Below are 16308 nucleotides of genomic sequence, written 5' to 3'. Positions count from 1 at the left end.
ATTAAACATTCTTGTAGGGTGATTGCTTTGGGCCAGCATGGAATAGAATGTTTCTATGTGATCATTTCATCACTTAGGAGAATGAAATTGTTTTGTGTGTTTATGGAGGTGAGTGAAGTGTCTGAACCTTTTGGAATAAGTCATGGTCATTTTGGTAAATCCAAGAGAATCATGACTCAGTATGGAGTTCTTTGTAAATGTCTTGACTATAGGAACATATGTGTTACAACTGGCTACATTTGTCACAATCAATAGCATGGCCATTATCTAGACTTCCTGTCATGGCCATAATCTCGGAATTCATGTTCTGGCCTCTATCTATCCTCCAGTCATGAACATTATCTGGGACTTTCTGCCAGGACCATTCTTAGGATTTCCTGTCATGAACATTATCTAGGACTTCCTGACACAACCCTTATCTAGGACTTCCTGTTAAGGCCATTCTCTAAGACTTCCTGTCACAAGCATTATCTTATGACTTTCTGCCAAAACCATTATCCAGCACTTCCTGTACACAACTGCAGCATAGATATAATCAGGGCCATGGTTTGATTCCACATCAGATGAGAGAGAAATGAGTAACAAGCTTTGTTATAACTTTGTACCAAGGCATTTGATGATCTCCGCATTATAGGAAAGGCAAGATAATACACATAAGTTTTTTCAAATGCAGCAAGCAAAATCAAGCAGGATTAGCAAAAACAAGGTATGGGACAATGGCAAGAAAATGTTTAAACATACAGTCTAAAATATATTTTATTTATAAAAGTGTTTACCAAAGGCTGAATAAACGTCTGAAAAAATGGGTATGTAAGTTGTGTTTAGCAGTACCAAGGCACAATAATATCAAACTGGAGTCTAAAAGTACATCAGTATAATGACAAATTGGTGTTTGACAGTACATTAGCACAGTAATATCAGATTGGTGTCAATCAGCACATCAGCACAATAATATCAAATTGGTGTCTAAAAGTACATGAGCACAATAATATCAAATTGGGTGTTTAACAGCGCATCAGCACAATAATATCAAATTGGTGTTTAACAGCAAATCAACACAATAATATCAAATTGGGTGTTTAACAGCACATCAGCACCATAATATCAAATTGGTTTTAACAGTACATCAGCACAATTATATCAAATTGGTGTTTAACAACAAATCAGCACAATAATATAAAATTGGTGTTTAACAGCAAATCAACACAATAATATCAAATTGGTGTTTAACAGTACATCAGCACAATATCAAATTGGTGTCTAACAGCAAATCAGCACAATATCAAATTGGTGCTTAACAGTACATCAGCACAATAACATCAAATTGGTGTTTAACAGTACATCAGCACAATATCAAATTGGTGTCTAACAGCAAATCAGCACAATATCAAAATGGTGCTTAACAGTACATCAGCACAATAATATCAAATTGGTGTTTAACAGTACATCAGCACAATATCAAATTGGTGTCTAACAGCACATCAGCACAATATCAAATTGGTGCTTAACAGTACATCAGCACAATAATATCAAATTGGTGTTTAACAGCACAATAATATCAAATTGGTGTTTAACAGCACAATAATATCAAATTGGTTCTAATTAAAAGCAAGCTCTAACAACATAACTATAGAATTGCACAAAAAAAATAACAATGGGATATGAGATCGTTTAAAAATCCCTAATACCTAAAACAAATATATACATTTAATTTGTACTGTGTGTTGGCTTTTGTTCATGATTATATATATATATATATAATTTGCATGGTGTGATTGACCTTTATCAATAACTGATGGTAGGAGTGGAGCTTAATGTCTAATGTGACATATGATAAACATGTTTACTTAGTTTGAGTTCTGGATACAGCCTTGATTCTACCCTTGGAAGTTTCTAGATACAACTTTTGTTAACAGATTGATGGAAATTTCCATTATGATGACACAATCTTGGGGATCAACATAAGATTGTTTATAATTTAGAATTATATGGAAATGAACTTTTAACCCTCATCCTGGTTCTCAAATCATGTCATAGGTTTTTAAATTAAGGTTGATTATATCAGGCTTACTCATTCCTTCCTTAATATCCAAAGTAGAATCAGTCTTATTGTTGTGTTCAGTTTTAATTTGAGAGGATTTATTTATTTATATTATTCTCTAAATTATAATGTGCTCTCTAAATTACAATGTGCTCAACCTCATTATTAAGTTTGGACTAAATCACTATTTTTGGATGATTTAAGGACATTTCTGATTTTATCGTTATGATACAGCAAGACTGTTGGCACATCAGTACATTCAAAATTGGAATTCATTCAGAACACTGCTGGAACTCATTCAAAATACTCCATACTTTTGGACTTGTGGTAGAACTTATAGGACTATTTGAGATTCAAGGGGAAAAAATGATATGCTAAATCTTATAAAACTCGTTTGTTTTCACTGTTTTCTGTTACTTAAAGACCAATTGCCATATTGTCATAGCACAAGATTTGAAGAAATAAATCAGGACGAGCCAAGAATATCAGCTGTCAGCAGCATGGTACATGCTGAACTGTTGTCTAAAAAGGAAACTGATTAGTAATTTCTGTGTCTGACTGTTCTGACAGAGTAGTGTCATATGCCAGACTGTTCTGACAGAGTAGTGTCATATGCCAGACCATTTCGACAAAGTAGTGTCATATGCCAGACTGTTCTGACAGAGTAGTGTCATATGCCAGAGTGTTCTGACAAACATGTAAAGTCTAATATGCCTGAATGTTGACAGACAAGCATAGGGTCATATGCCTGACTGTTCTGACCGACAAGTATAGTGGCATATGCCTGGCTGTACAGACAGATAAGTATAATGTCATATGTCTGACTGTTCTGATAGACAAATACACTGTCATATGCCTGAATGTACACAGTCAAGTATATGGTCATATGCCTGACTGTTCTGACAGACAAGTATAGTGTCATATGTCTGAATGTTGACAGACAAGAATAGTGTCATATACCTGACTATTCTGACATACAAGTACATGTATAGTGTCATATGTCTGATTGTTCTGACAAACAAGCAGTGTCATATGTCTGACTGTTCGACAGAAAAGTATAGTGTCATGTGTCTGACTGTTCTTACATACAAGTATAGTGTCATATGTCTGAATGCTGACAGACAAGTATAGTGTCATATACCTGACTATTCTGACATACAAGTATATTGTCATATGCCTGACTGTTCTGACAAACAAACATACTGTCATATGCCTGACTGTTCTGACAAACAAATACAGTGTCACACCGGTCCAAATGTATCTGTTTGGTTTGAAAACCCAGTCTTATATGTAAACTAGAAAAACTGAGAATAGGTGCAAGATAATAAAGGAAACTGGCTTACCCAGCTGCCACCCGTCCAAACTCCTGTCCATTATGCAGGCGATATGACATCCTGAAGTCCACAGGGAACTGGCATTCCAGAGCTCTCTCAGCTTCATCTAACTCCTGCTCACTGACTGGACCTGAATAAGACAGCAATACAATGTGATTCTACATCTGCCACAGACTTATCCTATCACTGAAAATAGTGGCATAGTAAGACTGCATTGTCACCTAAAAGGCAGGCAATATTGTAGAAATTGCATCTCCTAAAGAGCATTTCAATTACATTATTGACGTCTTCTGAAGAATGTCCAGGATTCTACAACTGGACAGACAAGGGACTTCCCTGTCATTTACCCATATGCCCAAATTTGTCATTTCAATACTAAACAAAAAAGCGGTGTTGACTCTTTGAGCATTTCATGCATAGCATCCATTACTGTGTCAACCTGCAATGTGTAGGGCAACACTGAGTCTGATGTGTTAGTACTGGATTTAGATGAATCCTGGAAAAATTATGTCTATTATTATTTAAATTATGTCTATATCTAGTTAGCCTATAAACTGCTACTAGCACTGAAATAATTGCAATGTTTTGCTGAAGGACATGTCTTCTGAACCTCAGTTCAAAGAGGCAGTGTGATTGACTCCAGAACTTCAGTTCAAAGAGGCAGTGTGATTGACATAAGAACATCAGTTCAAAGAGGCAGTGTGATTAATACTAGAACCTCAGTTCAAAGAGGCAGTACAATTGACACTAGAACCTCAGTTCAAAGATGCAGTGTGACTTACACTAAAGATGCATATTTTAAACTTTCATTGGGTGGAAGACTTCAAAGAGTACACTATATTATTTGCCTACAGTCACTCCCCCAGCAGTCTGTAGCCCTCCTTGTGATTTTAAAATCTGGACTAAATAAATATAGATGGCATTTAGTAAAGAATGTACTGCTTGCTTTGAACTGCAAAGAAGATGACAATGTCAAGGACCTTTTGGTAACAATTGGATTAGAAGTTATAAATTGATGAATGAAAGTGTTTTTCTTTTACATTATTTTATCATTGTAGGTTTTCATTTCTAAAAATGGATATAGGGTACACACTTCCAGGAGAGTGGGCAAATACTATAATCACTTTTAACTCTGCTCACTGCCTGGCTGAAACATTCACACTGTCTTATGTAATACAACCACACTAATTTCAAGGAGTAGATCTCAACTGTGCAATGCTGTGTTGGTAATTGTCAGAAACTTTCAAAGTTGCCTAGACTTATGATGAATGGATCAAATTGAACTTGACAAGTTGTCCTGAAACTAGAATACGTTTCAAAATGTCACATAACTGTGTTTTCTAGGGGTTTATGAATTATACCTGAATTAAAATGTGCTTGGGTTTCAATTCTATGTACAGCATTATCTGAAAGTGGTTTATCTATGTCCTACATTATTTCAAAACACTGAGTTCGGTTCACCCCATGCTGCAAGAGCAAAGTGCTTGCAATGAGAAAACCGATAAACTTAAGCTGTCTGGCCATGGATTGCACCACAGCCAGGGTGTCAGGAAGCTGTGCACATTATGGGAGCACACTCTTCAGCTGTAGAGCTGTTTGGATGTCTGGCTGTCTGGCTGTCTATGTCTTGGAGGTGTGACCATGTGTCTGAATTTCATGGTGTGATTTTAGCCACAGAGTTAATAGCTTGGATACAGAGTGGTAGGTCGATCCAGTGAGTTTTAGTCGGTGATGACGTTGGCTTGGAGTAAGATAGTGGTCGCCTTGTGTAGAAGGGCCAAATCTTCAGGACCAATGTGTTTGCAGCGAACAAGGAGGGCTCTGAGGGATCCTTCAGCAGATTGGGAGGGGTGGGCCATGTGTGATGGCTCCTTTTTTATCCAAGAGTGGCAGGAATGAAGATACTTTATGGTTGTCAACTAGATGTCACCATTATGTTCTGTTTTGTTTTGGTGAATTTATCACTGAATGAAACTCCAAATATATTCAGTATCGCTATTTGAGTGAAAATCCAAATGTATTCGGTGTCTATATATATATATATATATATATATATATATATATATATATACATGTCCTACTAGTGGATCAAATATTATCTATACAAACTCCATACTGTATTAACCCTTCATAGTTGTGTAAATCCAAAATCTGATCACCTAAGTGGTAGATTAATTGTTTTATTTACATATATCTAAACAATGATCAGCCATGGTGATATATCCATAAGTCAGTCAGCCATGGTGATAGATCCATAAGTCAGTCAGCCATGGTGATAGATCCATAAGTCAGTCAGCCATGGTGATAGATCCATAAGTCAGTCAGCCATGGTGATAGATCCATAAGTCAGTCAGCCATGGTGATAGATCCATAAGTCAGTCAATCCTATTTGTTTAATTACTATTCAATGCTAATTGTTGATTACTCATTTAAATGCTTACAATTTGTTCAAGTTATTAAAAGTATCAATTTTCTTATGTCAGTTGTTTAAAATCAACAGACATAATTTTGTTAAATCCAGTGTTGGAATTTAAGCACAAGAATTTGGTGTATGAATCATTTTTCAACTGCAGTATAAATAAACATCTTGTTACAAAACTGTTTTTATTGTCTTGATTATAATCTAATCCCAACCCTAACCATCTTAATGACAATACTACTGGGGTCTTATTATTAGGAACTTTACTATGCATTATGCAGATGTCATGAATTTGCTGATTTATCTATTTTATATCTCATTTCAAAAGCATATTATCTCCTTTTATATTCAAAACATGTGCTGCTCTTAATTACAGGACAAATTAACAAATTTGTAAATACTGTATGAATGAATGGTTGGTATAATGTTCTGTTGTGGAATAAAATAATATGCAAATGTCTATTTATCTATATATACAACCTTGGGTAGGGATCTTGCAAGTTTCCAACCGTGGAAATCAAGGAAATTCAACAATGACAAATAAATAGGATTCTTGCCTAAATTTTGTTGTGGAAATGGTTGATAAAAAGACAATTCTGTTATAAATTCCTCAGACCTGTCAACCAACCTACTGTTTTCTATTAATTTACAAGCAGTTGAAACTAACATGGTCACTGCCCCACCACAAAATGCTTGAATAGGGGGCGCTCACCAATTAATATGTACTTTAGAGAGAGTGATGTATGTAAGGTGAAGTAGTTTGCATTTAAAACATGCACAATGGAGAGAATGTTGGCATACCTATATGCTACAGTAATGTAATGTGGATGATATTTCTTTGGATATTATACTTTTGGAAATTTTACATGATTTAAGCACACTGCTAACTAAAATGACTGCTCCCTTGAGTTAAAAAATCAGCCTGAATTTGTCTAAAGTACACTACACATAGCAGCTATTAAAATAGGGAAAATGAATTTTGCCAGACTAGACAATACCAGCTTCTGAAAGTGCAATAAATGAATTACCAAATATATAAAATGTAAAAAAGGTTATCGGCTCTTTTTTATACAATTTACCTCTGAAGTTCAGGAAGTGAAAATGACCAAGTAGAGCTAGCACTTTTTTGAAAGGTGCACATTTGAAGAAAGGCCAAGCTGTATACTCTATAACCCATAGTACACCCATCAATCATACACCAAAATAAAGGGAATTAAAGGTTCTTTTAATTATACCTAAGATATACAAGGTCTTTTTTAAATAGCCAGTATAACCAGTGAGGAAAGCCGGGGAAATTCTTTTTCTTTAAAATCCTAACCCTATGGAAAATACTAAACTGTATAGCGCCACCTTAAAGCAAATATAAAAATGTTTGCAATTATTTTTTTTATTTTCATATAATTATGTATGATGATCTGAATAAAATGGTACATTCATATTGATGTTAAGCATGAAAATAAGCTAATTATGATCATTTTGCTCTTGCTTACATAATTTGCCATGAGGCATGCTGCATTTAAATGCATTCACAAGCCAGAGGGATAATAAGAATAGACCACAAAGGGCCATAACTCTGTCAAATATGCAAAGTTTAAATTCAAAATTCTACCATAAAGGGTCATAACTCTGTAAAATATGCTAAGTGTAAATCCTAAACTCTAAGTTGATAAAAGAAAATAACTCAAGGAAACATGGTCTTTGAAAACCTCTAGTCAGTCCTTGTTGTGATAAAGCTCATGGTAAATGTGCTATCAAGTTCACAAGCTATACGTGAATGACTGGAGAGATGCCGTCTTTTTTAATGTCCCAATGCCTCAGTGGTATGAAACAATTTAACACAATTTCCCACTTTTCATTTCATTACATACTAATGGTTATATTGCTGTCACAACTATTAGGAAAGATCTTTGCAAACTCATTCCAAGATAATGTACAGAGCATCTTGGTAAAGTTTTATTATCATAAAAAATATAGTGCAAAAAACTAAATTGTACGTTAATGGCATGACTATTAGGGAGAATATTACAAGACATAACAATACAGATGTTGTCAGTAGTATCAGCATTATGTTGTTGCTGTTGGTAGCATCAGTATAATGAAGATGCTGTTGGTAATGACAGCAATATGACTGTATGGTCTTGAAACAAGTAACTGGAAAGAGCAAAACCAACATTTTTTGGAATAATTGAAAAATATAATTTATTTCCTTAAAATACAAAGTGAAAGAATTAAAAATAACTTACAGTATGGTTACTGAATTCCTCAAGTCCTAAAGGTTCTATCAACACCAAAAGTTTTGTGTAATCCGAATGAGTTCCACAGGAACTCCAAACGATAGTCATTATTGTACTGATGTGTCACCAGTACAGCAGAAATTACTATGATATAATCTCAAAAGGTCTTTAAATGAATTTACAGCAATTCCAATAGTTATAAATCCAAATGTCTTTAAATGTTTCAAGCACTGTCATTCCATCAAACTGTATAAGTATCCAAAAATATCATAATATTGACACTAATCATATCAATAGTGTATAACTTACCTTTAACTGTGGCCCAAATCTGGGGACATTTTTCCCTCATGTACTTTTCAATCTGTGACCATGCTTTCTTGATTTGCTTATAGCAGTGTATGTTATGTCCATACTCCTTGAACAGCTGTTCAAATTGCTGCTTCCAGCTCAGACCCTCTTGACACCTGAAAACAAGAAACTAAGTGCCCAGATACATGTATATACAGTCAAACCTGTCCTAACAGTCACCTGAGTTCAGTGGTCACCTGCTTACAATGGCCATTCTAATCCCCCCTGCAAATTTCCAATAAAAATGTAATGTAATCTGTGGTCACCAGTCTTCTGTGGTCCGTGACCATGTGTTTCTTAACCAAGCAGTTGCTTCACCATGTCTTCCGCAGTTGGAGGCCATGCATTTCTTCATCAAGCAATGCTTTCACCCTACATTCTACAGTCACTGAAGCATATCAGCAGTGACTGTTCTAAGTATGCAAATTAAACTTCTTTTTGCTTGATGAGATATGAAGGTATATTATATGAATCAATAGCCACTGTAAGCTTCTTTTCATTCCCAAATCATCAAAGATCTCTGATAAAAACGGACTCTTTTGATTGGTGAGTTGCAGCAACTGCTTACTCCCTCAATTGTTTGAAGTGTAAACACCTGTTTTCATGCATGGTATAAACAAGGAATTTCTAACATTTTATAAAACTTTGATTACTATGACAATGAAAGGAGAATAAGTGATGATGTAATGTACATGAGGGATTAGAGTGTGGATACAGTAATCTTGAGTGGAACTTTGTTTTGTTAATGCTAATGCTACTTGGTGCATAGTACATGCATATGTCATGAACCAAGTTTGAGAGCTGAACCTGCCTTCAGATGTCACCTGTCTATAAACGACATTTTAGCCTTTTCACATGGATGGCCACCATTAACAGGTCCACCTGTACACAGAAATACACAGGTATGCAAAATAATCAACACATACAAGACTGCTGAAACTTGACTAAATTATGTGATTGAAAACAATTACACATCAAATTTATTAAATGTTCTAAGCTTACCCTTTAGAAAACAAGAGTCCCTTGAATGGGTGAAAGAATTTCAAGGAATTCAAGATGAGACCATTTCTTCCTTTTAATTGTCAAGTGCTGAAACCATCTCTTATATTCTTCGTTATTAACAAGATTATCAAATCAGCTGCATTGATGGATATACTGAATCTCAGATAGGTACCATTTTTCATTAAAAAGGACAAAGTGGACATCAGTATTAGTCTTTCAGTTAAAATCCCATGTTATAGTGATCATCCATTCTGAGAGAGTAAATACAACAAGAGTTTTAAGACAGTATCTATGGCAGCCATATTGAATGTACAACAGGCACCATTTTCATTTAAGACTTGGTGAAAATCCCATCATAATGATCATCCATTCTCTTCTAAGATAAACTGGGTATGATAGGAAGACTTCTGGTGACCCTCCCCCCATATGACTTAATTCTGTGCAAGGTGAGTTGTAATAATATGATTTTTAAGATCGCTATCATGGTGGCCATATTGAACATAATGTTTTGACAATATTTTTATAAAGGACAAACTAGACTTGACAGGACAAGCTAGACTTGATAGGAACTCTTTTAGTGAAAACCCAATGTTGATATGACCTTCTGGTGGAGTAGTGATAATAGGATTTTCTATTTTCAAAATGGCTGCCATGGTGGCCATATTGGATGTCAGACTGGCACCAATATACATTATAATGAGGGAATAATGTATCATGTACTTTATTATATGGCAGTCTCACCATAAGATGATTTACTATATAGCTGCCATGTACAGCATCATAATGGAGTGCTGTAGTGTGTACTTTGTTATAAGGCAGTCTCACTGTAGGATGGTATACTATATGACTGCCATGGACAGCATTATATGAGGGAATACATGTACTTCATTTTATGGCAGTCTCATTATAGGATGGTATAATATATGGCAGCCATTGTGTTAACAGATGAGGGTTTTGGCTGTTCCTTTTATAGGTATCTGCTGTTGTAAAAATAACACTTAATGTGCAACTCTATGATTACATCAATATGACATCAATTTTACCATATCCTATCTCAGTACTATAAATTCCATTCACTAAGAAACTCTTTATCTGATGTGTTTGATAAGAAGAGCCTATGATCTTCATATTCTACCACATATATGTGTTTTTAAGTTGGTTCCAAATGCAAACAACATAAACCCTGATTTGCCATCTCATGATGAACCAGCCAACCAGGGACTGTGTTGTTTGTTTTGCTGATTACTTCTAACAAACTGCATAGGCCAAGATATGCTGGCATGTCATGCAAAAGCAGATCTGGATCTATGTAGTTTGCAGTGTTAGGTTTTAATGGTATTTTTAAAACATTACTGGCAATATCATCCTGAGGAGATAGGAGCTAAGTGCCTTTGCCAAGGAAACAATGAGGCAGCCAACCCAGGCTGGGGACAAACTAATGCAGCCAACCTAGGTTGGGAACAAGCTAATGCAGCCAACCCAGGCTAGGGACAAACTAATGCATCCATCCCAGGCTAGGGACAAACTAATGCAGCCAACCCATGCTCAGGACAAATTAATGCAGCTAACCCAGGCTAGGGACAAACTGATGCAGCCAACCCATGCTCAGGACAAATTAATGCAGCCAACCCAGGCTAGGGACAAACTACTGCAGCCAGCCCATGCTCAGGACAAATTAATGCAGCCATTGTCCCCAGGCTGGGGACACACCAAGGTAGCCAACACAGGCTGGGGACAAACTAATGCAGCCAACCCAGGCTGGGGACACAGAGGCAGCCAACCCAGGCTGGGGACAAACTAATGGAGTTAACTCAGGCTGGGGACACATCGAGGCAGCCAACCCAGGCTGGGGACAAACTAATGCAGCCAACCCAGGCTGGGGACACAGAGGCAGCCAACCCAGGCTGGGGACAAACTAATGCAGCCAACCCAGGCTGGGGACACAGAGGCAGCCAACCCAGGCTGGGGACAAACTAATGCAGTCAACTCAGGCTGGGGACACATCAAGGCAGCCAACTCAGGCTGGCCTGAGAGAGTATCTTGGTCCAATCTTATAAGTTAAGTATATAACGTACTTACATTCTGAGGGCAATCTGTGAAAGGCAATTATTCCATACTTTTTCTATCAGGATAAAAATTTAAAAAATACACACCAACCAATAATTTCACAACTAAGTTTAGATTGCTTGGACCTTAGACACATACAAATATCAATCTTTCAAACAGTTAAATAACATGAACATATGACAAGCAATCATCCTTTATATGTAAGTACAACAAGAAATACAGTCTTTGACATCTAGCTTTAGTGCACCTAAGATCCCAAGGGGAAGGGACAGTGACCCCTACCTAAAAATCTGGAGGACACTCAACATTTCAAATGGACAATGGATAACATTGCTGGGGACCTATGATCCTGCACCAAAGACACAACTCTGTCTAGCACATTATGAAATTGAAGATTTTGTTTATTATTGTTCACAGTTAGATGTGCGTGTTATTCATTATCCCCTACCTCACACTCAGACCCACCCTCTAGCAGAGTGGATACAAGTTCCTAGACTACTGTGTAGGATCATATTCAAAGAATGCTGAAGTTGTTGTTGTTGTTGTTGTTATAGGGTTTAATGCCATTTTTCAGCACAATATAGGCTATACAAGGCAGCCAGTATTAATGGTGGAGAAAGAACCTGGGAAAACCCCAGAAAGAACCACCGACCCACGAGAAGCTACTGGCAAGCTTTCTCACATATCCACATTGGTCGAACCCAAGACTCAAACCCATGCAGACAGAGGTGAGATGGCAGTGATCCATGATGGAGAGCGCTTTAGACCACTTGGCCAATCGGGGCCCCGGATGCTGAAGTCTGTCACTGGTAATGAAGAACACTAAATGTATTAATGACCAAACAAAGAGTTTTTAAAGTTTTATACATAAAGGCAGATCCAGCTGGAGTGTTGTTGTGGTTCTTGGGTTTAACGCCATTTTTCAGCACAAGATAGGCTATAGATGGTGGCCAGTATAACAGGTGGAGGAAAAACCCTGGAAAACCCATGGAAGAACCACCAACCAAGAAGAAGCTACTGGCTGGCTTTCCCACGTACCCATGCTAGCCGAGCCTTGGACTTGAAGCCACGCAGACAGAGGTGAGATGGCAGCGATCCGGAACAGTGAGCGCTTTAGACCACTTGGCCACTCGCCAGCTGGAGTGAACAAAATATTTAATAGTGTGCTCTCCCATTATAAGACCCTTCATTATAACATGGTATATGCTCTAAGGTGATTATGGACATGGATCCATTTCATTAAGTGATGGTAATTATATGCATTATGTACCTCATCATTAGGCACTCTCACTATAAAGCATTATGCTCTGTGGAATTGATGGATAGTGTTATAATGAGGGAACACTAGACTCTGATTTTGTTAACATTAAATCTGAAAATTTACATGCTCACAAATTCATAAGTTTGTCGATATGTTTGTCATTAGTAGTTTCTTGAATCAAAATATCAGTAAATTTAATAAAATTAACAAAGTCAAGAAAGTTGTAGGCATATTGTAGTGTGCCCAAAAAACCTCATACTGGGGTAAATTACCCTAAAACCTTATCCTGAACCCTAAATATTATAATAGGTTTTCCCTTCCAGGCACAATAATGGGGTTCCAAAATGAGCGCTTGACAGTATATAAGAAAAGTACAGTGAACCGAATATTACATGCCTCAGCAATCTTTAATAGTCCTAACTAAAAGTTTTGTGTGGAAAATAGCATTTCTTTTTTAAGTCAGAGTGACTGTGTTTTTTTAAAATACCTTCTTAAACTAGAAATGCCAAGTTTCTTCCTTACCCTGGGTGTAAGTCATCTACAAAGTTGTCATGTTGAACTAATGTTATTGCATGGAAACCATTTTTATTCTGTCAGTCACAGCTACCTTGGCACTGACCTTTGTACATCAAAATTGATTAATTTTGTCTTCTTATCCCCTATACAAGCCATCCATAAAGTTTGTTCCAGATATGTGATGAAGAAAAAATGTCATTGTGCTGAGTTACTTTTTTATTTCAGTCACAGCGACCTTGACCTTTGACCTTTTGACCCTATGATTGAATGATTTCCTTCTTACCCCAACAATGTACAAAGTTTAATAAAAAAATAGATCGTGAAGTCAAGTCATTGTGTGCATACCACTTTTCTTCTTTCAGTCAGTGACACTGACCTTGGTTATTCCTTACCCAAAGTGCCAGGAATACACAAAGTTTGGAAGACCATTCCTGTGGCCTAGTGGTTAAAGCTTCTGCCTCGGATGCAGGAGATCGTGGGTTTGATCTCTGGCCAAGTCATACCAAAGACTTCTAAAAATGGTACTAACAGCTGCCTCGCTTGGTGCTCAGCATTAAGAAGTAGGTGTTAGGACTGGTCAGCCTGGTGTCAGGATAATGTAACTGGGTGGGACATCATGCTACATGTCTAAGGCAAGATGGCCCCAGTGCTAGACATCACTATAAACTGTCACACTGCAGACATCGTAGCGCTATGACTGAAAAATTGTTACAGCTACGTTAAAAATCCAAATCACACACACACACACAAAATATCGTAACTATATGTGGTGGTTTCTGTCAGGGTTTTGTGGGTTTAACGCTACTGTTCACATAGGATGGTCTATACATGGTGGCCAGAATAAGATGGCCTATACGCGGTGGCCAGCAGAGGATGGCCTATACATGGTGGCTATCAGATTTAGGTGAGAAAGAACCAAGGAAAACCCTGTGAACAACCACTGACCCCCAGGAAGCCAGTTGGAAGCATTCTCACATATTCCCATTGGTCAAATTGAGACTCAAACTCATGCAGACAGCAGTGATACATGTGAGTGATCTTGTAAAGGCAATATTGAGCGCCTTGGACCACTTGGAGAACTTAAATTATTGTGTAGAAACCATTTTTATTCTTTCAATCATTGTGTCTTTTACATTCAATCTAATGAACCCAAAATCATTACAATTCTTCTGTATCAGAGCTGCAAGTCATCCAAAAAGTTTGGTGATTGTAGCTGACGCAGAACTTTTATTGTGCCGAAACCATTTTTCTTCTTTCAGTCACACTAACCTTCATCTTTGAGGTCTCCACCCTAATATCTGAAGGGCTCTTCCTTACCCCAAGTGTAAGTCATTCACAAGTTTAGACCCTGAGTAACTGTAACAGTGTATCCATTTCATCACATGCTAGCATGTCATGTTTCAGCTATTACTTCATGTACAGTGTATGCATGCAAAATCCACATATCTGAAAGGAAATATGTGTTACACAATATACTTTATTGCCTTGTAAATTTTCATCTTTTGCCAATCTTTCCATGTATTGGAACTGACTATCTTAGAGACTTTGCATATTTTGAAGCTGTATACTGGTAATGTGACTTTCCCTTTAAGAAAGCAGTAAATGAAAGTTCACCATGGCCCTCAACAATACAGGATTTTTTGGTCAAAGTGTTGGAATGAGATGTTTTAAAAAAACTGACAGGTGCTAATTCGTGTAAAGCCTGGCATGTTTGGCATCATCAACAACAAAGTGAACCCTATTCTTGCTATGTGTATATTCCATAGAATTTTATGAGGCAGACAATCATGTAGGTTAATGTGTTTCTTTCTTTTTTGGGTATATATTGAAAAATCACTACATCATTCTCTGTGTAGTGAAAGGACTTAATTTTTAACTGTTCTTTCAAGCAAAGATTGTACACAATGACTTACTCATTTTGCAGGAACCAAAACTTGCACTGTTGTCTCCAGAGGACATCATCACAAGCTACTGATCGCAGTCTCTGGCAAGCCTTGATACAGCTATACCAAAACAATAACCTCACAATTAATGTAATAATTAACAAAGTATAAACAAATTTAGCTTATGATTTGGGGATGGAATGTATTTTAATGAGCGAATACTTACACAGTTAAAATACAAGTAATAATTACTATTTACAGTATAGAATCATGTAATAATTACTATTTATTTTTTGAATCATGTAATAATTACTATTTATTTTTTGAATCATGTAATAATTACTAATTACAGTACAGAATCGTGCAATAATTACTAATTACAGTACAGAATCATGTAATAATTACTATTTACTTTTTGAATAATGTAATAATTACTATTTACTTTTTGAATCATGCAATACTTACTAATTACAGTACAGAATCATGCAATAATTACTATTTACAGTGTAGACTCATGTAATAATTACTATTCACTTTTTTAATCATGTAATAATTACTAATTACAGTACAGAATCATGTAATAATTACTAATTACAGTACAGAATCATGTAATAATTACTAATTACAGTATAGAATAATGTAATAATTACTATTTACAGAAGAAAGAATAGCATCATGCTTAATGATAGCTAAGATAACTTTATAGGTAGGTGTATAGCTGGAAGGACAACATACCAGAGGAGACAGGAGTATGTATATGTGTATAGCTGCAACCACAATAAGACACAGGAGAATGATAACTGTATGGGTATGTGCATATAATTGCTGGAAGGACAGAATGACACAGGTGACCACTAACTGTATGGGTATGCGCATATAATTGCTGGAAGGAAAGAATGACACAGGAGACAGATAACTGTATGGGTAAGTTTATATAATCGCTGGAAGAACAGAATGACTCAGGAGACAAATAATTGTATGGGTATGTGTACATAATATCTGGAAGGACAGAATGACACAGGAGACTGGTAACTGTAAGGTATGCTGTACATAACAGCTGAAAGGACAGAATGACACAGGAAACAGATAACTGTATGCGTATGTGCATATAACGGCTGGAAGGATATAATCACACAGGAGACAGATAACTATATGGGTATGTGTATATAATATCTGGAAGGATGGAATGACACAGGAGATATA

General features: G+C 36.5%; 1 protein-coding gene across 4 annotated transcripts in view; it reads right to left on the bottom strand.

Moving 5' to 3' along the window:
* LOC149792285 (F-box only protein 3-like) overlaps nucleotides 1-16308 on the bottom strand; it is a 109820-nt gene that overhangs the window by 82628 nt on the left and 10884 nt on the right. For all 4 annotated transcript variants that reach the window (XM_089970845.1, XM_089970847.1, XM_089970844.1 and 1 more), the window contains exons 3-5: nucleotides 15136-15225; nucleotides 8338-8492; nucleotides 3385-3505 (exon numbers count right to left, since the gene is read on the bottom strand). In XM_089970845.1, coding sequence (XP_089826971.1) covers nucleotides 3385-3505; nucleotides 8338-8492; nucleotides 15136-15225 — 366 coding nt within the window. The remainder of the gene's footprint in view (nucleotides 1-3384; nucleotides 3506-8337; nucleotides 8493-15135; nucleotides 15226-16308) is intronic.

This window comes from Sinohyriopsis cumingii, chromosome 9 (genome assembly GCF_028554795.1).
Source record: "Sinohyriopsis cumingii isolate HCF-2022 chromosome 9, ASM2855479v2, whole genome shotgun sequence".
NCBI classification, from domain to species: domain Eukaryota; kingdom Metazoa; phylum Mollusca; class Bivalvia; order Unionida; family Unionidae; genus Sinohyriopsis; species Sinohyriopsis cumingii.
The sequence above is the reverse complement of the archived record's forward strand: the minus strand, read 5'-3'. Positions and strand labels throughout refer to the sequence as shown.